This window comes from Beauveria bassiana (assembly GCF_000280675.1).
Source record: "Beauveria bassiana ARSEF 2860 unplaced genomic scaffold BBA_S00001, whole genome shotgun sequence".
Classification (NCBI taxonomy): domain Eukaryota; kingdom Fungi; phylum Ascomycota; class Sordariomycetes; order Hypocreales; family Cordycipitaceae; genus Beauveria; species Beauveria bassiana.
Window position 1 is genome coordinate 1600570 of NW_007930836.1, and position 22529 is coordinate 1623098.

At 53.2% G+C, this 22529-nt stretch overlaps 7 protein-coding genes across 7 annotated transcripts; 4 read left to right on the forward strand and 3 right to left on the reverse strand.

The window, feature by feature from the left end:
• Positions 1-1841: 1841 nt before the first annotated feature.
• On the reverse strand, positions 1842-3819 carry BBA_00523 (histone acetyltransferase subunit 3; the record flags this gene model as incomplete). The annotated part of the gene is made up of 2 exons (XM_008595620.1): positions 1842-3310; positions 3396-3819. 2 exons carry the CDS (start codon positions 3817-3819, stop codon positions 1842-1844), a joined length of 1893 nt encoding a protein of 630 aa, XP_008593842.1.
• Positions 3820-4319: 500 nt separating this feature from the next.
• On the forward strand, positions 4320-6516 carry BBA_00524 (GTP-binding family protein; the record flags this gene model as incomplete). Its single annotated transcript, XM_008595621.1, has 3 exons — positions 4320-4417; positions 4483-5209; positions 5560-6516. 3 exons carry the CDS (start codon positions 4320-4322, stop codon positions 6514-6516), a joined length of 1782 nt encoding a protein of 593 aa, XP_008593843.1.
• Positions 6517-9863: 3347 nt separating this feature from the next.
• BBA_00525 (GPI anchored cell wall protein) lies at positions 9864-10894 on the forward strand (the record flags this gene model as incomplete). The annotated part of the gene is made up of 2 exons (XM_008595622.1): positions 9864-10089; positions 10161-10894. 2 exons carry the CDS (start codon positions 9864-9866, stop codon positions 10892-10894), a joined length of 960 nt encoding a protein of 319 aa, XP_008593844.1.
• A 593-nt stretch (positions 10895-11487) lies between these two features.
• BBA_00526 (uncharacterized protein) lies at positions 11488-12151 on the forward strand (the record flags this gene model as incomplete). The annotated part of the gene is made up of 2 exons (XM_008595623.1): positions 11488-11626; positions 11718-12151. The coding sequence occupies 2 exons, from the start codon at positions 11488-11490 to the stop codon at positions 12149-12151; spliced, it is 573 nt and encodes a 190-aa protein (XP_008593845.1).
• A 715-nt stretch (positions 12152-12866) lies between these two features.
• BBA_00527 (uncharacterized protein) lies at positions 12867-13478 on the forward strand (the record flags this gene model as incomplete). The annotated part of the gene is made up of 2 exons (XM_008595624.1): positions 12867-13128; positions 13237-13478. The coding sequence occupies 2 exons, from the start codon at positions 12867-12869 to the stop codon at positions 13476-13478; spliced, it is 504 nt and encodes a 167-aa protein (XP_008593846.1).
• Positions 13479-14244: 766 nt separating this feature from the next.
• Positions 14245-15341, reverse strand: BBA_00528 (short chain dehydrogenase; the record flags this gene model as incomplete). Its single annotated transcript, XM_008595625.1, has 3 exons — positions 14245-14285; positions 14352-15002; positions 15074-15341. The coding sequence occupies 3 exons, from the start codon at positions 15339-15341 to the stop codon at positions 14245-14247; spliced, it is 960 nt and encodes a 319-aa protein (XP_008593847.1).
• Positions 15342-19679: 4338 nt separating this feature from the next.
• Positions 19680-21572, reverse strand: BBA_00529 (amino acid transporter; the record flags this gene model as incomplete). The annotated part of the gene is made up of 1 exon (XM_008595626.1): positions 19680-21572. The coding sequence occupies one exon, from the start codon at positions 21570-21572 to the stop codon at positions 19680-19682; it is 1893 nt and encodes a 630-aa protein (XP_008593848.1).
• Between the last annotated feature and the right edge of the window lie 957 nt (positions 21573-22529).

Below are 22529 nucleotides of genomic sequence, written 5' to 3' on the forward strand. Positions count from 1 at the left end.
CCCCCCCCGTCCCCGCGTGTCCCCAAACCTGGTAAACTTTTGAGCTAGACCGAGGACGCTAATGCTGGGCTTCGCTGGCCAGCGAGCGGCCGCGCCGTCCATCATTTCCCCATTCTTCTTCTAACCTACCACTGGGAGAGCAAGGCGAAGGGGGCGGGGTCCGGAGGAAAAGAGAGAGAGAGAGATAAAGCGTTGTGTGGTTGCGTTGATACGAGAAGGAGATCAGGCTGAGGCTTGACGCACCAGCAAAAAGGACCTCTGCAGGAGGAAAACGACGATGACGAAACTCGTGCCATGTGGTCAATGGAAAAAATTCCCGCGGCACCGAGATTGCAATTCCTCTCTCGTGCTGCTACCTCCCCCGCACATGTCCTCTCGGGGACGACCGGGCGCGATATACACTTAAGAAGCTTTATCGCTAGCGACCCTAAGGGGGGGGAGGGGAGAAGAGCGATAAGGCGGCCGTTCTCCAGAAAACAAGTGTTGATAAACTCGTTGGCGCCGTCACCTTTTCCGTATTCGGCTCAACGCGGATGCTCAAAGTACCTTTACTGAATCTTGAGCCAAAAATACAAAGAGTGGGAAGACAAAAAAACAAATAAAAAAATAAAAATAAAACCTCCTCTGATTGAATATGCCATCAGTTTCTAGTTTGTTTCTTGCCGACAGGTAACGTGTCTTGCTGGGTGAGACGTTGGCTTTTGTCTAGACCCTCGTCGTGGACTTTTTTAGCCTTTGCCTATCCCCAACAGCCTCAACTACGTAACCCCTCACACACACGCACAAACACATACACACACTAATACATGGCTTTTGGCCCCCCCAGCACAAGTTCGTGTCTCATCGGCTACCCGCACAGAGGGCCGGGCCTAGACCCAGGCGAGAGGGCTTTCGCTCACCGTCTCCGGAGGATAACTAGAAGAAAACACACCAAAAGGCGAGAGGGACAAGGGCAGGCTTTGGGAGGGGGGGGCTTGATCGAGCCCGTTGTAGGTATATTTAGAGTGGGCGGGCGCGCCAACGTAGTGGCAGGCACGGGCCGTCTGGCTGAAAGTCATCCCAAGTTCTCGAGAGGATCGGATCGACGCCGGCCTTTGTTGGCCTCGTCAAGTTGAGGACGAGCTCTGGCACCAGCTTATCCGATGACCCGTCCGGGGGGGGAGACATACTGGCACAAGCTTTTCACCATGGCGTACATGTTGCATGCAAAAAAAGCTGACGGGTATCATATCCTACAAAGGAACCCGTTGCCCCCCCCTGCGTTGCGATCTTTGTCATCGAGCGCGATGAATAGAGACCCTCGGGGCAGGCAGAGCAGAGAACTGGTACGCGATAAGCTTAATAAATGTCTCATAGCAGAATCCTTGCTCTCCAGCTCCGTGGCTTCGCGCTGGCTGGCGCATGGCCGCCGAGTCCGGACTGGTCGTCGAGAGCCGTGTGTGTGTGTGTGTGTGTGGCACAACAATGCAGGGTCTCGCATGCAGCTGCGGTGCCGAGTTTGCCGCGTTGGTCAACTAGGTAGGCAGACACACACCCCTCTGATTGAGGTGGCACATTGCGGAAATTTGTGCAGCCAAGCTAGTGTTCACTAATAAGTTATAGCTGCGACTTGTAAGATGCGCTGATGACAATACAAAACCCCTTGCGAGGACCAACCGCGAAACTCCCTGGGCAAATAAATGCCTGCTAGCCAAACCAATATAATACAAACCCGATACAATATCCTTTAAACGCCAGGCCTGGCAGACAGCTGCCCATTTAGTGACCAAATAAACAATGTCAACCACCCAAACCCTCATTCGTGTCGTTACTGGCCAGAAGATCGGGGCTCGCTTTTCCAGCTACTCCTCCTCGGCTTCCTCATCCCATTGTTCTTTTTCCTTCTTCATGAGGTCTGCCATCTCAGCCGACTTGAAGATGGAGCTGCCTTCATCCTCCACGCGAGGCACCTTTCGCAAGCTCTCATCTTCAAAGACTGACCCAATAGTGTCGATCCAGCGTCGCCGGCGCTCCATCAGTGTCTTGGTGAGATCGCCAATGCCCGGGCGGGCCATACCCGCAGCGGCACCGGCCGCATGACTGCCACCGCCTGCGCCGCCAGGCCGCTTCGCCTTTTTGCTCTTGCCCATGGTACGAGTTCTCTTGAGATAGGCGGCCTGCACTTGAGAGTCCAAATCCTCCAAAATCGTCTGGTATTCCTGATGAGCCATGCGCTCGCGCACGAGCTCGGTGAGTCGTGCTTTGCGAGCGCCGTTGATGAGCATCTGCTCCTTGAGACGGGTCTGCAGCACTCGAAGCCGGCCCGCAACCTCGTCGTCAAAGTGACCGTCGTAATCGGCATCCCCTTCCGGAGGCAGAAAGCCAATGTGTCTGAGTTCTTGCTTTAGCCGCTCGTCAACCTGCGCATAGTCCATTTTAGGATGAGTAGCCTTTTTCCACGCGTCCGTCGACGATTCAGTCATGTATGTAGCTGGAGGTAAAGCCTTATCGTCGCTCGGAGGTGCAGCATCGTCCGCGTCGCCATTCATGCTCACGTCGCCATTCAATCCGTTAGTAGCAGCCTTTTCCTCGGGCACAGTTTGGCGATTTAACGGGCGCAGAGCCTGTAGCAGGCGGGATGCAAGCGGCCCGATGGAGAGCCCATCCGTCTCGCCTACAGCGTCATTCATATTTTCAATGGTACCACGAGGCGTGTTTGGCGAGAGTTTGTCGCGTCCTTGCTGAGGCGCATCCACAGACATGGTGCCGTCATCTTCTGCCCAGATCTCAGTGTAGTGTCTTTTGCCTCGTTTGGGCATAACAAATGGCGAGGCTCGATCACCGCGCTCTCTTAAGAAAGCGAGGTCCTCCTCCGAAAATGGTCTGAAGAAAGGCTCGACATAGCTGTTGAAAGTCGTAAAGTTGATTTGACTGCTAGGTTTCGCGTTGCTGAAGTCTTTGTCCGGAGGATCGCCAGCAATTAGATCTGCGAGGTCACTTGGTGGATAAACAGCAACCGAATATATTTCCTTTCGCAGAGACTCTGGCATGCCAGGGTAGACTTCGCGAATCTCATATATGGTCGGGTCGGGGAATGTGGAAGGATCTTCGCCAAATGTCTGCGCAGCGGGCATTTCTCGCTTAGGTGGCGCGCCCTCATCCTCTGAACTAGATTCGTTTTCATTTTCGGCCTCTCCATCCTTTTCTTTCTTAGTTTTCTTGTCGACGTCCATAGCAGACGGGGAGCCAGCGGCATTAGGCGACAGAGACGAACTGCCGAAACCGTCTCGGTCTTGCTTTTGCTTCGAGGCCCGGATTGGGGATGATTGATCTTTGATGAGATGCCAACATTAGTATATGCGCGATGATTGCGCCAGCTTTGCGACGCGAAGACACCGGGGACCAGGTAAGCTTACCACCATCATGACCGTCGCCCTTCTTGCGCTTATGCTTCGATTTCTTGCCCTCATTCTCTCCATCAACATGCATGCGACCAAAGTCATCCGGGCGGTTCTTGCGCTCGTCTGCTAGATGTCGCATGCCGCGATCGTAAAAAGTGGACCGCTTCTCCATTATGTTAGTGAGGCTCTTGAGCTTCTCGAGCATGGCGTCGACCGTTTTGGAGTCGGGAACGGTGGCGTTAGAGGCGCCGTGGTCAACCAAGTCATCGTAGTTGAGGTTTGCGAACAAGATGACACGGGTGTTGAGGTAGTCGGGGTCATAGAATTCCGGTGGTGGCAGTGATGATGTCGCGGCCGGCGCGGGGGTTGAATTTCGGCTTTGTTTCTGCATTGCGGCGTTCTTCTTGCTTGTTCCCTTTTGGCTGGATCCGGGTGCCATGATGGCGCAAGGCTGGCTCAGCGCCAGAACTGCATGAATAGCTTGATGGAAAGAATGCGAAATTTGATGATATGGCTGGTTTGTCCGTTTATGGGAGTCGCGCCTTGATTGGTGACGACTCACGAGTTATGACCCAAGGCAGGCTAAGCCGGAGCCGGATTATTAATGTGCCGGGGTTTTCTCAGACGTGCAGCATCACTTTTTCAGCAGTGGCAGACATTCATAGTGTCTACGAGAAATAAACGGTTCTGACGTTTCAAGATAGCTCAATTCTCAACACAATTCACTGAGTGTGCAGAAAAAATCTTAGATCGCGCCACTACCATTATCGTGTTCGTTGTGCAGAGGCGGCTACGCTGAGGCTACACCGCCTGCAGAAAAAAAGGTGGGGGCTAATGGAGAAAAAAAGTTCTGGGCAGAATCCCGTTGCTTTTCCTCTCCTTCTCACTCTTCTTCAACCCGTCCTTCTTTTCCCCATCCTCCGGCCAAATTGATACAAGATGGGCACCGGGAAGAAAGAGGCTACCCGGCGTGTTCGCCAGGGTAAGACCGGCGATGGCATGGCCAACGTCCGTGTCAAGGGTGAAAACTTCTATCGGTAAGATTCTTGCGTCGAAAACATTCCGTGGGATGTGCAAAAGGACTGACATTTTTGACCGATAGCAATGCGAAGAGGGTGAAGACATTGAACATGTACAAGGAGGGTAAAGCTCAGCGTAATGCAGATGGTCAAATCACAAAGGCCGCCACCTGGCAGTCCCGCGACGTGCCCACTGCCGTCATCGAGCCCAACCGCAAGTGGTTCTCTAACACGCGCGTCGTGTCCCAGGACACCCTCACAGCCTTTCGCGAGGCTATGGAAGAGAAGAGCAAGGACCCGTACACCATCCTTCTCAAGTCCAACAAGCTGCCTATGACGCTCATCCGCGACGGCAAGGACACCAACGGTCTCAAGCAGCACAAGGCCAAGATGGCGCTCGAGACGGCGCCTTTCTCCGGCGTTTTCGGGCCCAAGTCCCAGAGAAAACGCGTCAAGCTCGACGTGGCCAACTTGGACGACCTAGCCGAAGGTACCGAGAAAAGCATGGACACGTACGAGGAGCGTCTCGAGCAGGCTAAGCTGCTGAGCGGCGAGTCTGGCAACTCTGAGGAGGACGGCACATTCGCCATGGCCATTGAGCCCGTCTTCGACAAGGGTCAGAGCAAGCGTATCTGGAACGAACTGTATAAGGTCATCGACTCGTCCGACGTTGTTATTCATGTTCTCGATGCTCGTGACCCCATTGGCACCCGATGCCGCAGTGTCGAAAAGTACCTACGCGAGGAGGCCCCCCACAAGCATCTGATATTCGTGCTCAACAAGTGTGATCTGGTCCCCACCGGTGTTTGTGTAAGTCAATGTTATTCTCTTATTTTTTTTGGCTTCTCGCATGTCGCCTGGCCGTAAGGCCCCCAATGAATCCTGTCAGGACCCCTTCTCGATTTTCTTACGGAGGTTTGTCTGTTACAACATTGGGAGAGTAATCGCCATGCTCGACTGTCGGCAGCGTTTTGCTGTTTGGCTAGACTGGTAACCGTTCTGGTTGCCGTCGTGAGAAGGCTTTGGGTCGAATTGAGTTGAAGGCTCCTATGTCCGTTTGGACGCGTTTACAGGAGTCTTCTTAGTTATGACTCACACATCTCATCATTGATGAATACCTCTTGTGGACTGATTGCAAGTTCATTGCTAATTCTCTACAGGCTGCTTGGGTCAGACATCTCGGAAAGGAATACCCCACACTGGCTTTTCACGCCAACATAAACAACTCTTTTGGCAAGGGCTCTTTGATTCAGCTTCTTCGTCAATTCTCCGTCATCCACTCAGACAGAAAGCAAATCTCTGTTGGTCTCATTGGTGGCCCCAACACGGGTAAGTCTTCTATCATCAACACCTTGTTGAAGAAGAAGGTGTGCACTGTTGCCCCCATTCCCGGCGAGACAAAAGTCTGGCAATACGTTACTTTGATGAAGCGCATCTACCTGATCGATTGTCCCGGAGTCGTTCCTCCTACCTCTCAGGACACCCCTACAGACCTTGTTCTTCGTGGTGTCGTCCGTGTTGAAAAGGTCGACAATCCTGAGCAGTACATCACTGCCCTTCTGAGCAAGGTCAAGCGCCGCCATATGGAAAAGACCTATGACCTGACCAACTGGAGCAACGCGACGGAACTGCTTGAGCTCTTGGCGCGCAAGGGTGGTCGTCTTCTCAAGGGTGGCGAGCCTGATCTTGATGGTGTCGCCAAGATGATGCTCAACGACTTTATGCGTGGCAGAATCCCCTGGTTCACGCCCCCTCCCCTTACCCCTGGCGAGGACGGCGAGACTAGAGCTGGCCGTCAGGGTCGCCTTGGTGAGATGCCCAAGAAGCGAACCCAGGCAGAGGCTTTCGACAAGGCTGCCGAGGCCCAGCTCCAGGAGGAAAATGAGAAGGAGGGCAGTGATGATGAGGACGAGGACGACTCGTTTGAGGGCTTTGGTAGTGACACCGATGGACCTTCTCGCAAGGCCTCTTTCGGTGCCACTTCCGGCGATGGTAGTGACGAAAGTGTCGACGAGGAAGCCGAGGCGGAGGAGGAGGCGGAAGAGGAGGCGGCGCTTGAGCAGGAGCCTGAACCCACTGTCCGTGTCACGCGCTCCAGCAAGCGCCTCAAGAGGTGAAGGACACGACCACGATGAAAGAAACCACAAATATGAGACGCAGGTTCTGCATCGATGCTCGCTCCCGGCTGATAACCACGTCATGTGCCAGACTGCCTGGCCAGCTCTTACTAGAGCTGCTCAAAAGCAGAGCAGACGGCACATCATGACGTGGTATGGCGTCCAAGAGCTTTAGCCAGCTTGGAGTACAGCCCTCCCACAAAAGTTGCTTTGAATACACGTGTTGGACGCCCGGCCGGGTTCTGAAAAATGGCCGCAACGACGCTCTTAGGCCGGCCTCTGATGGCCAAGTAGCCGAATCGTTGGCAGCATTGACGAGTTATGACTGCACTATACTATACATGAATACAATTGATCCAACTCGAAAACACAACTCAATCTCTTTGATTTTCTTGCCACTAGTGATCTGTGCTGCTGAAAATTGTGGTGTACTGCAGGCAAGCCGCGGGCTGCTCTTGGTAATCTCGCTCCATGACGTACCGTTGGTTCCGCTGCTGATGAGCATCGGTTTCTTTTTGTTTTAAAATTTTTCCCTTTGGCTCGACAGGCAGGTAAACGAGAATGATGAGACATCGGAATGGCTCACTGCATATTGCGGGCGAGAGCTGAACGCCCAAAGTCGCCACGCACGATCCACGGCACGATGCAGACTTGGCGACAGCCACAGCCACACACACCGTCATGGATATTGAATGTCTCTTTTCACTCTTCTCTAACGCAACGAGCTGTGGGCAATTTCGGCAGGTTTCAACAAGCCGAACCTGATTCTAATGCTTCTCGTATCCAGCTTGTGCGGGCTCGCGGTGGCGGCGGCGGGGTGGGACCCAGCGGATCAGTTGAAGGTTTTGGGGTTGTTTTCCTTTTTCGACTATTTCCGGCCAACAAGGTCTGTTTCTTTGGAGCTATTTGTTCATGCACGTCATTGAGCGGAAACCCGAAGAGGCTGTCTCACGTTCTGTCCGCAGGCCGCGTTTGCGGTGTATCCAATGGGCTTTGACTAGCTTGGCAATGCACAACGTGTCTCTGTTTAAGGGGTGAGGGGAGATGCAGAGTGAAGCTCCAGCATTTAAGACGTATTTTCCTGTGGACCAGCCCTGGATTTATTGCTCCGTCAATCCAGGTCCGTACAGGTATGATCTGTTGGTAATGATCAGGCCCTGTGACTTGGCGTGGGTTCTGATGCCCCACGCCTTCAACTCCGCGGAAAACCGCACCGAATGTAGTCAAGAATCAGTTCTACAGAGCAGGCGAATTGAGTGCAGCAAGAAATTGGCACATCGAGTTCAGCGATGAATGACAGTCTGCAGGCGCTGTGGTGTGTTACAACCCATCAGGCCGCAGCATCTGCCTGCATCATCTGCATCTGCCACCTTGATCAAGGCAGCAAACACTCATAAATTGTCTCGGGGCAACGAGCTTCCTGTGGTACGAGGCTTCGGGTGGTCTGTTTTCGGTCGCCCGGTGTCAATTCGCAGGCGATGAAATACGTTTTGGATGCAGTGTCAAGGGGTAAGACAATAAGCGAGGAGAGAAGCCAAAAAGCTGAGTCTAATCTGTTACGTATGCACCGGAGATCAATCCCACGTCTGAGGGGGGGGGGGGGCTTTCAGAGAGCATCAAAGATTTCGTTACTTTTCAATACAGTTTGTAGAGAACAACTGCCGTGCTGGCCATCAGCGCCAACGTGGGTGGCACCTTGTGGTGGCCGGACAATGGCTCAGCGGACGATCGGATCAGCAAAACCCGTGGCAGGAACAACAGGCTGTGGGGCATTTTGGCTCTTTTTTGGGATTGCATAGGTGGTTGGGTTAGCTGTCGGAGCAGCGATCCGTTTCGTATGCCTGCACAAAGCCCCAAGTGCGACGGCAGTTTTGCGACAAAAGCGGGAGCGAGCGAGTTCGGAAAAACCGACAGGGCTGGAATAAAAGGTAGGATTGTGTCTAGTTAAGACTGGAGACGAGCCTATTGTGGACCAGACGAGAAGAAGTCGAAAGCAAAGGTAACGTCGGTGCTGTGGCGGACATGTCGGTACAACGGATGAAAAGGATGCATGGATACCTAGGTACTTGGCCAACAATGCCAGGAAGTGCCCGTTTTGTTCGGTTTTGCCCCGCATTTGGTGGTTGTCTTGGATACGATGGTGGGTTGTGAGAAACGATTTTCGTTTATTTCGGCAACGCTGTCGAATGCAGTACTGGTACGTACCTCTATACTGTTGCCTTCGCTTCGTTTTGGGTTCCCGGCATAACTAAGGTGACTATGCCAGCCGGGTACGTCATACGTCATTTGTGCAGGGCTGGCCGCAAGGCCGGGGGGGCCGGGGGACACAAAGTCTTGGCGATGAAATAATTGATGCCGCCGTCCTTGGTCTTGGGTCGACGGATGAGGGAGGAGGAGACTAGTAATGGCGAAGGTAAGAAACATGGCGGCAAAGACGAGTTTACGCTGCCGACAATTAGTGGTAGTTATGGGCGCCTTTCTGCCTTCCTCTGCTGAAGCCATATTGTGCTCAACTATGACAGCGAGGTGCATGCCCCCGTCGCAGCCTTTGCCGGCAGCCCTGGGAATGATGTCGCAAATTGTTAAATGCGCTGTCAAGCTGCCAAAAACTGCCCATTTCAGCTGGCCCGCTCCACCGGTTACACGAACTTCCAGTGTCACCACTCACCACTTATTACTGGTAATAATAATGGATATACGGAACTCTGTCTGTATATCATGACATATCATCACCGTTCTGCCTTTTGCCACCAGCCTTTCGCTTTTTCTCTTTTGGACCCAAAACAACGCCCCAACCTCAGGACATGCCACCACTCATATTTCCATATATTGCCGGCAATACGAAATCCTTCCCCAGCCCTGCGGAGCCATTGGCGTCTTGGCTTTTTTTCTCTTCCGTCTCTGTCTAGTTAATGCGCTAGATACCGCGACAGCCCGAAGGCTCTGCCTGGTGTGCCCGGCAACAAGCAGGCTGGCCAGCGTTGAAACCCTGGTTGACAATGACGTCCGTCTTGCATCGCTGGTCTCGTATTAAGTCTTTACTGAGAAGCTTCTCGGCTTGACTCCGTCACTTTCAGCTATACTACACTGCTGGTCTTTGTAACACTCAGCCACTGACTCTCGGCGCAGCGATGCCCCGTTCCCAGCCTTGTCCATGATGCAAATCCGAGTGGAAACTCGTCGGGTCTCTTGAGTATCGTGTATATAACTGAGCAGACATCCCATTTAGATAATCTGATTCTGCTTTACAATCCACACTCTAGACTCAACATCTCCAACTGCATCCCAGGTTGCTTCTTCACTTATACATCATACCATACCTCTCATATACATCCAGCACATACAAGATGAAATCTGCCGCCATTGCTCTCGGCCTCGGTGCCGTTGTCAACGGCCTTGCCATCCGCAACGACGGATGCCAGTTCCACATTACTGCGGGCGGCGATGTCGTCGGCTGCGTCGGCGAGATCGCCTCTGGCCAGGTCCGCGCCGGCAACGGCGTTCAGTCCTCGACCTTTACCTTTAAAGACGGCAAAATCACAGACGACAAGGGCCGCGGCTGCTGGTGGACTCGTAAGCATACCCTGTCCTAACCCCAAAACCACCGTGACGAGCAATTATACTGACATTTGACATCGAACCAGCCCCTACCGGCGTCCTCCAGTGCGACGAGGGCCAGACACCCGACGGCGGCTTCAACATTGGCTGCGACGGCACCGTTTCCTGGAACGGCCAGACCACCTTTTACGAGTGCGCCACCGGCGAGCAGGGCCAGTGGAACGTCTACAACAAAAAGGAGCAGGGCGCCAACTGCGGCGAGGTCACCCTCAAGTCCGACGGCTGCCACGCCGACTGCCCTGCCCCTCCTCCCCCTCCTCCTCCCCCTTCCAAAACCTGCCCTACCGACCTGAGCGGCGCCTACGAATTCCCGCACCTCATCATCCCCGTTGACAAGTCCAAGCCCGACACCGCCCCCGGCACCTCGTACTTTGGCGTCGTCAACCACGACGTCTCGTCCATCTTTGACTTTGACATTCCCGCCGCCGACAAGGGCCGCAAGTGCAGCCTCGTCTTCCTCTTCCCCGAGCAAAAGGACCTCGAGACGTCGAGCTTTACCATTTCCGGCGACGGCAAGCTTGACTTTAGCAAGCTCAAGGCGGCCGCCACCGAGGGCACCACCTACAACAACCAGCCCGGCAAGGAGGCCGACCTCGGCCAATTTACCGTCGCGCCTGGTCACTCGTACAATATTGCGACGTTTGACTGCCCTGCAGGCCAGCGCGTCGCCTACGAAATCTCGGCGGCTGGCAACACCGACTTGAAGTACTTTCAAGATTACAACCCCTCGCCCATTGGCCTCTACATTACCAAGTGCTAAGCGCGCGGGATAACCGCAAAAAAGAAGAAAGAAAGAAAGAAAAAAGAAGAAGAAATGAGCTCTTAATGAATATCAGGAAATATGTGGAGGATTTGTATATTGAACAATTTGCATGGAACGAATGACTTATGAAGATAGTGTATTATGACCAACTATATAACAATCCTTAATATAGCCATTAGGCATTGAACATCAAGTAATCATGATCTATAGTACTGAATGACATTATCATGAAAAAAATATTATTCATCACAAGTACATTTTTTGATCGTTGGCTCACTGATCATCGAGGCGTGTAAGTCGACGTGTGGAGCGCGGGAGCTTGTGGATCCCTCTCCGCCAAAAAGTTCTCCATGGAACGTCATTCTTAGATGCCGATGCTCATCTTTTCCATCACCAGCTTTTATCCAGCAACCTTTACGCGCGAAACCCCGCACGCACCTTTGCATCATCCAAGCAAGCCATCTTTTTCTTCCCACAACAGCACACAGCCAGTAATCAACTTCAGCTTCCCAAACCACCCCCGCACCGCCATCAATTGGCCCGCTTCCCCAGTTCAAAGGTCCTCGTTTGAAAGACTACAACATTACAGGATGGGCTCGGCTTCATCCAAGGCGGCCCGCGGCGCATCGCGCAAGTTTCCAGCCCGCAGCGCAGAATCCGCCGCGTCTCAAACGACGAGAGCGCCGCGCGCGTCACAGCCCCGCGAGGCCGACCTCTCCAAAGACCAGGGTACGAAGCTCTGCCGCCCTCCCCTTCCCCTTCCTTTACTCGCATTTTTTTTTGTGTGTCCCGTACATTGTTGCTGATCCAGAATACTCAGAAATGACTGACCACGCCGCCGATCCCGAGTTTACGCCCGCCGGCTTCGCCAACCGCCTGCAGCAAATGGGCATCGTCGATCCCAATCCGACCTTTTCACCGTCGTCGCGCGCCGCCGGCGCCCACCACCTCGGCGGCCTGCCCTCGTCGGCCGCGGGGCCCATATTCCCGGCATCCACGGCAAATGTGACGCTGTCGGCGCTCGCGGCGCGCCAGCGCGTGCAGGAGCGCGCCGAGGCCGACATGGAGCGCTTCCAGCAGGTGGGCATGCGCGGCGCGGCGCGGCGCTACGTCGACATGAGGACGCTGTCGGACGCGCTGCAGCTGCTGGAGAGGGGCGTGCCGCGCGAGGAGGTTGAGGCGAGGATGGGCATGCAGGAGGGGCTGCTGACGCGGCTGGGGAGAAAGGGCGTCTTGACGCATTTGGTGAATTGAGGAGGAGAGGGGAGGAGGAGTGTAAATATGTGGCATGTATCTGTATAATACCGACGCCATGTAGCGTGTGTATAATAGAAAATGTAATGGATTAGCGTGTCAAATGATGATTTTTGCCGGTTCGAGCAACTACATCGCCAGAGTCGAGAGTGTCCTCGCCGTGTTTTGCGGTTCATTTCCGGGACAAATGCTATCATCGATATCATAGATGACACCAGTCAGGACACATGAAATGCATCTACTCGAGTCTGCCATCTCCTTCAACCCCGTTTCTGCTTCATTTACGCTTTTTTATCAAGCATCCAATGCAGTGCGTAGAAACACAATCATTCGTGGTCTCCGCTGCTGTACCTACTTGGATCAACCAAGTCGTTTGATATGACTTGTGATTCCATGCCACATTCTCTTCCGGATACTTGTTCAATTTGTTTCAGCGAAATTCAGATGCTCAAGTCTTTATTTACTTGAATTCTGCAAGTCAATCAACCTCGACTTGTAGCATAACATTGCGCCTCGGACAACGCCACTACATTAACCTTTTTTAACTTGGACTCTAATCGATTCCAACGGCTGCTAAGGAAAAAAAAAAAAAAGAGTTTTGTTTATTTTGATACCAAATCATGCCTACGTAAGCTTTTAACTTATTTTCCTTTTTATTTTTCTTTTTGTTTGACAATAACAATTATTCTCCCCGTGTAATTCATATCGTCAAAACATGCCAACCAAACTCGTCAAAGTCAGACGCGGCCTCGGCTCAGGTCGAAGTTCCTTGAAAAGCACTACCAAGGCCTCTACAGAATCCTTGCACGTGGAAAATATATCACCTTTCAAGGAACCTAGCTCCCCGCAGAAGCAGAAGCAGCAGCAGCAGCCGCAGCAGAAAAACGCCGCGACCCTTACGTCTGACCAAGCACGCGCCATGGTCCTCGACGCCTTTCGCTCAGCTTCCAGTCGACTACATGTTCAAAACGGAAAAGGTATAACAAAGTCTCCCAACATTTCTTGAATTTAAAAGTCCCCAGCCATTATGTTCTTTCTCTTTTTTCTTCGATACATTTTTTTTGCCTAATGAATTTTTTTTGCAGGAATACTTGGGTCCATTGCGCCCCCTCACAACGAGACCGTCACCAAAGGCGCGGCGAGCGGCCCCCAATCTCCCGAGCTCGTCGACATTACAACCGCCAGGCCCAGCGACACGGGAGAAAAGGCACCCAGGAGGAGGCAAGTGCATGTGGCAGAGGCGCAAAAGGCAACTCGGGGTCTGTATTTGTATCTGCCTGGACTTGGCTTCAAGTACCAGGACGATGACAATGAGCTGGGCCAATGAGTGGGGATGATTCTTGGTTTTGATAGTTGTCGATGACAACATTTCCTTTGTCCAGTATATACATGTTTTGATTCTTATAACCGGGGTCAAATTTGATACCCAAGTTCACGCATGTAGCACTTGGGTAGTCAGACAAGCGCCCTTCCGCCCACGGAACATCCATTCGGCTGTTGCACCCCAACTCTGTCGCTTGTCTACCTACTTGGGCTTTCTATGCTTTCTTCACTGTCATGCCGTTTGTTCTTGGTTCGTGTTTGAAATATTAATGTCTTGATTACTACTTATTTCCTTGGCTTTTTAGTGTTGGGATATTGATATCAGTTTTCGAACCTCTTGGTCGTAGGGATAAAAGTCGACCCACCACCTACTTTGTCATATGCTTCAAGTGCGTATCACGACTTGGTAAATACAAAATCAAAAATCTACTCATGAGCTGGTCTGAAGAATTGGCGCTTGGATTTCTCACATATCGCAGTTGACTAGATGCACGCCCGCGACCTGAGGTACGCTGGGGTGACCTTGAAGCACATGGTTGGCAACTATTTTTCCACATTTCGAGTGTTAGCAGGGCTAATGAATTCAAAGACTCATGATTATCTGTATATAGATGATTATATTATGTAGATGCTGAAAAACAAATAAACTCCTGAATCATGCAATTCAAAATGAAAATATGAATGCCCAAACTCCTGTTGCTCGCACGCCAATATGAACCGACACGCGAGATGGTAATATTTTAAACATGTCTCTATCCTTTCAAAACAATTTACCAAGCAGCGTGACCGCCGTCAATTCGCAAATCAGCACCTTTCAATCTTTGTTAGTTTTTTTTTCTTCTTGCAAATTAATGGAGCCATTTTGGAGCGTACTTACCAGTCATGAAGCTAGAGGCGTCGGAGAGGAGAAAGACGCCAGCGCCACGGAACTCGTGAGGCAGGGACAGACGGCCAAGCATATTCTCCGAGGCCCACTGATCCTTACGGTGAGGCTGGGTGACGAAGAGATTCTGAAGCATCTCGGTCATGATGTAGCCGGGAGAGATGGTGTTGACGCGGATGCCATAGGGACCCCACTCGGCGCCGAGGTTGCGGGCGAGCTGCATGACGGCGGCCTTGGAAGCGTTGTAAACGCCGCCGTACATGCCCCTGTTGGCAATGGTGCCGCTCATCGAGGCAATCATGGCAATGGAGCCGGGGCGCTTGAGGCGGACCATCTGGCGGGCGGCGGCCTGGGCAGTCATGAAGCAGCCCGTCACGTTGATGCTCAGCATGCGCTCGCACTCCTCTTGTGAGTACTCGAGGGCGGTGGTCTCGTAGTTGATGCCGGCAGCGGCAATGAGGCCGTCGAGGCGGCCGGTGTAGTCGGCAATCTTGCGCATGGTCTCGTTGAGAGCCTCATTGTTGCGGACATCAAACTGGTGGTAGCTCAGGGTGGTGCCGAGCTCCTCGCGGGCGCGGCGCTGAACCTTGGAGAAGTGCGAGTCGGGGTCGTTGGTGGGGGGGTCCAGACGGTCAATGCAGTGAACTTGTTTTCGTATTAGTGGCGGGGATAAATTGATTTTGTAAGTGGGAGGTTGTGAGTGAAGAAAGACTAACCAATGGCACCGGCTTCGAGGAGAGCCTCTGCCTGGACGAGACCCAGACCACGAGCACCACCGGAAACGACGACGACCTTGTTCTCGAGGCTAAATTCGGGGAGCAGGTGAGGGCGAGTGACGGGGTTGGGGTCGAGGCGAGCGGGAGAAGAGTGGAAGCTGCGAGCGGCAGAGGCGGCGATGGGACGGGCCACGCGAGCAGAGCGAGCAATGGGGGTGGCAGAGGCCTTGGCCGCCAGTCGCAGAGTAGGAATCAGTACTCGCGACATTGTACTTGTAAAATGTGTGTGTATGTGTGTGTATGGGGGAGGCAGAGGATTGTGGTGGTAGTGTACAATGAGAAGCGCAAAGGCTGAAGACGAAAAAGTGTATGAGGACTGATTGAGTTGATGAAGAAGGAAGAGGGCAAGAGGTGCGGGAGAGGAGGGCGGCTTAGCTTTTTGTACGAAAAAGGAACAGAGCAGTAAAGGGTCACGATAGTTTACAAAGCGTACACACACACCAAAACTCCAAGCTTACAAGCCCCCCGGGGAGTGCGGGTGGCGGCGAGTCCACGAAGTGTGGTGTATATTGTGTGTGCGAGCTTTAGCTCAAGCGGTTACGGAGGGAGCTGGATGCGTGGCTTGACCGGAACACATACACACACACACACACCCCTCCTTTTGCGTTTTCAAAGCGAAACGGGCAAGGAAATGGAATCGTGGGGACGGTCGCGCGCGGAGAGTAGAGCGAGGCCAGGTTTTTCTCTTCCCTGCGCGTCGTGCCCGTCACGAGGACGGGCTGTAAAACCGGGGAAAGGAAAGCTCGGGGACGAGGCGAGAACGGCATCGACTTTTGGAAAAGGTGGAGAGTTTGGGGTTGTTGGCGTTGAGGGAGGGCGGGGGGAGGGGGGTGCAGCAGTGCGGCAGGGTCGCGCTTATTAGATGGACACCATCTAGACACCGGAAACAATGGACAGGAAATGAGATGGTATGGAATTTTTTTCGAGTACTAACACCGCAGAGGTCGCAGGGTCAAGGCCATGGCCCCCCGGTCCTCATATCAAATGAACACCATAGATGCTGGTATACACTTGTTGATGGCCGAAAGCACAAGTGAGAGTGCGGAAGGGATTCGGGAGTAAGCATAGAAGAGGCCGCGTGTTTAGACGCCACAAGAATATGAATTCGCTTTAGAACAAAGTCAAAGACGTGACCCAGTGCAACGGAAAGGAAACGGGCTGGACGATCATTAAAAAGTTTGAAGACAGAAGACAGCAAGGGGGAGGCAGGAGAAGGCATGCCAAGAGACGATCACGGAGGTACTCTCTGCAAAAAGCCAGACAATAGCTCAGCCAGCCAAGACAAACGTAGGCATGCACCTGATGAAAGCAACGACAAAAAACGTGTCCGGTATTGCCAGCCCGTGGCACCAGAGTACTGGTAGTAGAGTGAGGAAGCGTCGAGGAGGGTGTCTCCATTGTAGAAGCCTTTTTTAGCTTGCTTGCGCAGCCCGGAATACTGGGGATTTTTATTTTGGACGTACCCTTGGGGTAGCAGGCCGTTTGGGGCCGAGATTTTTTTTTTTATTTGCCTTTTCCCTTGTGCGCGGAGAAGAGACGGCGAATTGCAGGAAAGAACAGGTCAATTAGGTGAGTGGAAGAGAAGGGGGTGAAAAAAGAAGCAGTGGGAGCAGAGCAGCAAAAAAGAGTGTGTCGTTGGGGGAGGGGCAAGCTTCGGGATGCCTATAGAAGTTAGCGTACCGATGGAGGCGGAGAAGGAGTCTGCCGCACCAACCAAAACGCCTTTTCTTCTATTAATTAGCGGGGACTATTTCCAAGCTGACTCCCCCCGCATGCCAGACTCTCACACCCTCTTCTCCTCTATTCACCCTTTTTCACACCCATCAGTCATCAGCCATCAGTCATCAGTCATCCTCCGCAACAAATATGCCAAATTCTCACCAATCCCACCGGTCAAAGCCACCAATCCCATTTTCAATGGTGGCGGCACCCGGCGTACCGACCGCAGAACGAGGCGTCCATATCCTGCATGAACCCGCCGCATCGCCCGAGAGTTGCTTTCAAAGGATTCAAGTGCAACATGACCTGTAGCCTGTTTTTTTTTCTCTTTTTTTTTCAGCTCTCGCCCGGCATTGGCACTCAATTCGCCAAACAGGGCTTGCATCTCCCATGTATGACTATAGTATTACAAACGGCCATGGCGATGAACCGTTTTGTGCTACTAGTGCGCTGCTGTCCTTGGCAAACAACGTTGCCACTTGACACCAAGTTTTCCCACAAATCTTGCTTCGACCTCTTTTTTTTTTCCTCTCTTTTTTTTTTTGCCCCTTTGCCCAACCAAGGTTAACCAAGTTGTCGTGCTTCTCCTTCTTAGCAAGATCAGCCGTGCGACGTTTTGCCAATCGTTGTCATACCCCCAACAACTCGACACGTGGACAAGCAAGCGCAACACGGGGTCTGCCCTCGAATATCATCCAACACACCGCAGTCCAGACCCGGGACCTAATGTTCATTACATATCTTATAGGTCACCATTGCAACAAAGCTGTCCTTTGCCATACGCATCACTGTAGACGGCTACTGCCCCGCCGTGGTGCGCTGCAAATGCAATTGTATCGCTACTTTTACCACGCGGGTGGCAGTCTAGACCGCACCAAGCAGAAGAAAATTCTGCTCAATTATTCATTCCCCTGTCCATATAACCATTATACTCGCCTTGAGTGTTTGCAGCTCGGTCCTATTTGTAAAAAGTTCTGCAACATGTTGCTCAGTGGCCAAAACCCCCCTTCGTCTTTGCGTCCGATGCTCCATACGCAGCCGTCTCTCCCACGACGCTAGAGCTGAATGCAGTCTTCCGAAGCAACCTCTAGAGCATCAGCTCCACAAGTCGTCGAGGAACAAACCGTACGAATCAAGCTTTCACGAGACCCCAGATCCCCTTTTTTTCTTCTAAGGAGACTGGGCATCCGTTGCTGAGACTGTCTGGTAACTACATGCGTCTGGTAACTACATGCGTCTGGTAACTACATGCGGAATGCACTCTTGCTTTCAGGGCACCCCGGCCGCCCCCCCAGTCGGTCGCCGGATTTTAGTTAAGAGCTCGGCAGCGAATTTCCCAACCACCATCGGATTTCTCAATCCGGAAAGGACGCCCCTTCACGATGGAGGCTCGCTCGCCACCAAAACACACTCCGCCACTCTGTGCTCTCAAACACTCTTTTGTGCTTTTTGCCGACACCGGCGAAGCCAGCAACGGACACTTGTCCGCGGGCTGACGGCCTTTCGATTTTTCTTCTCTCGTGACCGTGCAAGATTAATTCCCTTGTTCCACTACCTTGTGTCGTGTCGCAGTCACCCAACTTGTTTGTGTGTCGGCTCTGACATTGATGTGACGACAAGAAAGTGCTAGGAAACAGGATTTCTGAATGAATCAATGGGCCTAGTGCACAGATCAATCATGTTGAGGGCTCTGAATCCTCCATGGTGACGATGATTGCCACTCAACACTCTCTTCTTGCCGCATCATAGCCCGCGTCGACCTCAAAGTCATTGTCATTTTCTCATCATCTAATACATAGTTACCAATGCTTCCACGGACAAATTTAGAAACTGGTGACTAGGGCGAAGCAGATCCATCAGGGGGGGCGGACTATCCGGATTGCAACTGCAACCCAAAGACAGGAAGCAATCCTGTTGGCCTGTCACCGGCCCCCAAACACCGGAGCCTAGCAGAAAAAAACTGCCCTGATTTTCGTTGACCGAAAAAGAAGAAACCCTCACACAGTCTGTTTTGCAAAACAAGAACACGGCAAGCATGCAAGGGCACATGAGCGTTCCGAATCGCAGGCTAGGGCCATCCCTGGTCGGTGTCCGAGAAAAGAAAAAAGTTACAAAAACCCAACTTGATCTTGTGAGCAAACTTCTGTGGATCTGATGGAAACTGGGGGGGCCTGCCGATGGGCACGGAGAAAGGTTCCCGGGATCCAGTTTCTTTGCATGAATTTACTCGGTATACTCCCCCCAACTCCTTGTTGCCCGCAAGGAACCAAAAAAACCCACCATGACCGGTCAGGTGGTGATGCACAGGTACAAGTTAAGAAATGAGCATAATTCCCCTGGCGGTAGGGTTTTGAAAGCAAAGGATCCTCTCTCCCTTTTTTCTACGGGTTCGCTTATTTTGCAATTACTATCTAAACCAAAAAATGCAAACGACCACCCCAGCAAGATGCAAGGAACCAAGAACTATCCAAGTCGGATCGAAAAGAGTAATCCGAGGAGCAGCAGCATGATTAAACGTGAGAAGAACAAAATGCGCGAGTCGTGTATCACATCTGTGCTGCCGCAGCCAAAACATATCCCAACACATGAATAAAGACCAGTCGTCACCCTCACCGCATCCTCGTCATGTTACTTTGACTGGATGCCTGCATAGTTTTCCTCGTACCCCTGACATTGCTGCCCAACGTCGTCTCCTGGCATTGCTGCCGTGTGTCTTTTTCTCTCAATGTCGTCTCAGACTTGTGCACAATCGCTACCACCTTGCCCCCCCCCCCAAGGAATTCTTCTTTTCTTATTGCAAAAACACGGACAATTACCACTCATCAATTTATACCTTGGAGTCGATCCACTGGTAGACCGTCACAAACGTCGTGTACACCATGGCGATGAAGCCGCCAACCATGAGCACGACGTCGAGCGCCTTGGCCCAGGGCTTTTCCGCGGCGCCCTTGTAGTGCATATACGCAGGGTAGATGTAGACGAGCGGTACGCACGCGAAGCTGCCAATGAGGGCGACAAACTTGTCGAGGTCACTGGCGCCGACGATGCTGATGCCGACGCACGCGACCATGACGAGCGAGCGCAGGCCATTCTTCTGCCACTTGATGGCGAGAGACTTTTTGCCCGTGGCGCGCTCGCCAAACAGGGACGTCTCGATGATGCGCACGGCGGGGAAGAGCTGCACGGGGTCGCCGGCGAGGACGGCGACCGAGTAGAGGAACTGGACGGCGTTGACGAGGGCCGAGTCTTGCGGAAAGTTGGAGATGATTTGGATCTTGGTGTCCTCGCCAAAGGTGGCGTAGCAGAGTGCGCCGACCGAAGTGAAGATGATTGTGATGAGAAACATGACAAAGTAGAGCAATGGCCCAAAGTGGTGCGGCTTCTTCATCGACGACTGGATCGGCAGGATGAGCCCGATGCCTTCAAATGTGAAAATGGCGGAGCCAATGGTGAGCGGGAAGTCGACGGGGTTGAAGAGCCGAATGGGCGCGGGGCCGCGTGTGGCCAAAGCCGAAATATCGTAGTACCAGATGTAGACGAGGCCAAAGAGGATGAAGACGTCGGCGATGAGCGCGGCGAGGCCAAGCTTGGAAATGTTGCGAATCAGCGCCATGGGCACCAGCGGCACCAGCTGAAGCGCAATGAGCGCGGGCACGCCAAGGCTAAACGCGCCCTCGCCCCGCGTCACGGCATTGAGAAACGCGTAGAGGTTCTCGGCGGAGAAGATGAGGCCGGAGCAGACGAAGCCGAGCTGGGAGAGGGCAATGGAGAAGAGAATCATGCTGCGGAAGCGCGGGCCGACAATGGCGGCGCCGAGCTCGCCGTAGCCGCCGCCGTAGCGCGCGCGGCACTCGAGCAGCAGCTTGAAGCACACGCTCGTGACGAGCGACACGGTCACAAGCGTCATGCTCGAAAAGACCATGCCGCCGTTGCGAAACGCCTTGGGCAGGAACATGATGCCCGTGCCGATAAAGGCCTTGAGGAGCGTGAAGAAAGTCTTGGTCGTGCTCGCATCACCCTCGCGCGCCAGCCGGCGAGCGCTCTTCTTGCGGCCCAGTGCCGGCCGCCGGCGCCGACGGATCAGCGGCGAGACCTCGTTGGCGCCGTCGTCGTCGGGGGCCGAGTCGTCAATCGCCGACTCGTCCTCGGTGTATTCGTCGTCGGTGTCGTCGAGGTCCTCGCCGGCAAAGCTGCCGTAGAGGTCGAGAAAGTCGACGAAATTGCGCGCAAAGACAGGGCCGTGAGAGGCGCGCCGCTTACGCGCCTCGTGCAGCAGGTGCTGCCGGCGGAAGCCGCCCGGGACGCGCTGCTCGTGGTAGGACAAGTCATCGGCGGGCTGCAGGCTGGGCGAGGGCTGGTGGGAAAAGGTGTTGGCGCGGCGGAGGGAGTTGGCGCGGGCCTTGATGCGGAATATTTCGCGGTGAATGTCGCCGCCCTGTAGCCTGAGCGACGACTCGACCACGTCCGAGTCGGGGCTCTCGCCGTCCTCGGGTGACCCGCCCGCGGCGGCGGCGGTCCCGGCGGCGGAGAGCGTCGGGGAATCGGACTGGTTCAGCGTCAAAGGGCTTTCGAGGAGTGCCGCGTCGACTGGCTCGGCTGACAGGCTGACGTGAGGATCGGCAGAGTAGCCATCGGGCAGGTGGCGGTCGAGAATCTCGGCGGTTCGCTCCCTGCTCTGGCTCGCAGGGCTACCCGGGGGGATCTCGCCGAATTCTTCCATGATGGTTAAAGGGCGGGATGAGGGAGAAGAGAGAAGCAAAAGCGCTGATGAAAGAAAATATTTCTCTCTTCGATGACGATGCCGAGCCCAATCAACAGTGGAGTGGATTGAGGTTACACGGGAATAAGCGATGCACAAAAAAAAGCGGGCAGAAGATGGGTTATTGGCACACTTCCATCTCTGTCCGTACCAATTAGATTCGAGAACCAGAGCAGGATACTCAAACTCTCTGGTAGATTCTTAGGCCTGCTGGGGCGGTGAGGTTGGGTGGTGAAAAGCGGTTGTTGACACAGGAGCTGATGGGGGAAGAGAGAAGGAAGAAGTGTTTGTCGGCCTGCAACGGTGCCGAATGTCACTGCTAAGAGTGGGGATCAGCGGCCGGTGACGGAGACGGGCCGAGCAGGGCCTGGGCGGGCGCTGGAGGCCAGAGCGTTGTTGGCCTGAGGAGAGAAAAAAAAAGAGAATAATATGAGGCACTGGCGGAAATTACTGGCAATGAACTCTAGACGGGCGTGTTTGTAGCGATGTTTGCTTGTTTGCATTGCACGAGCTGTCGTGCGAGTGGTCAATGGATGCGGTGACGCCATAGAGGTCCATTTCCCCTCGCAGAAGATTGCCTTGATGTGTCGGATGTGTCGAGAAAGTAGAGATTCACAACCATTCTGGTATTTTATCGGAATTCTCGGCCTACAGTTTGTTGTCTTCATAGTCGGTAAGAAACCGTCCTATTTACGGCCAGCTGCGATGTCACATACCAACGGTGGCGGCATGAGCCATAGGTCAACTGACATGACCACAATGCAGATCGTGAAGGCGATACTACATAAAAGAACAACCAAGGCTAGTTCTCTGGACATTCAAATCTCTTCGTAGATATGACTACATTACCCAGATAGACCATGCACAGCCAAATTTGCAGCAAAAAAGAAAAAAAAAGAAAAAAAAAAGAAAAAGAAA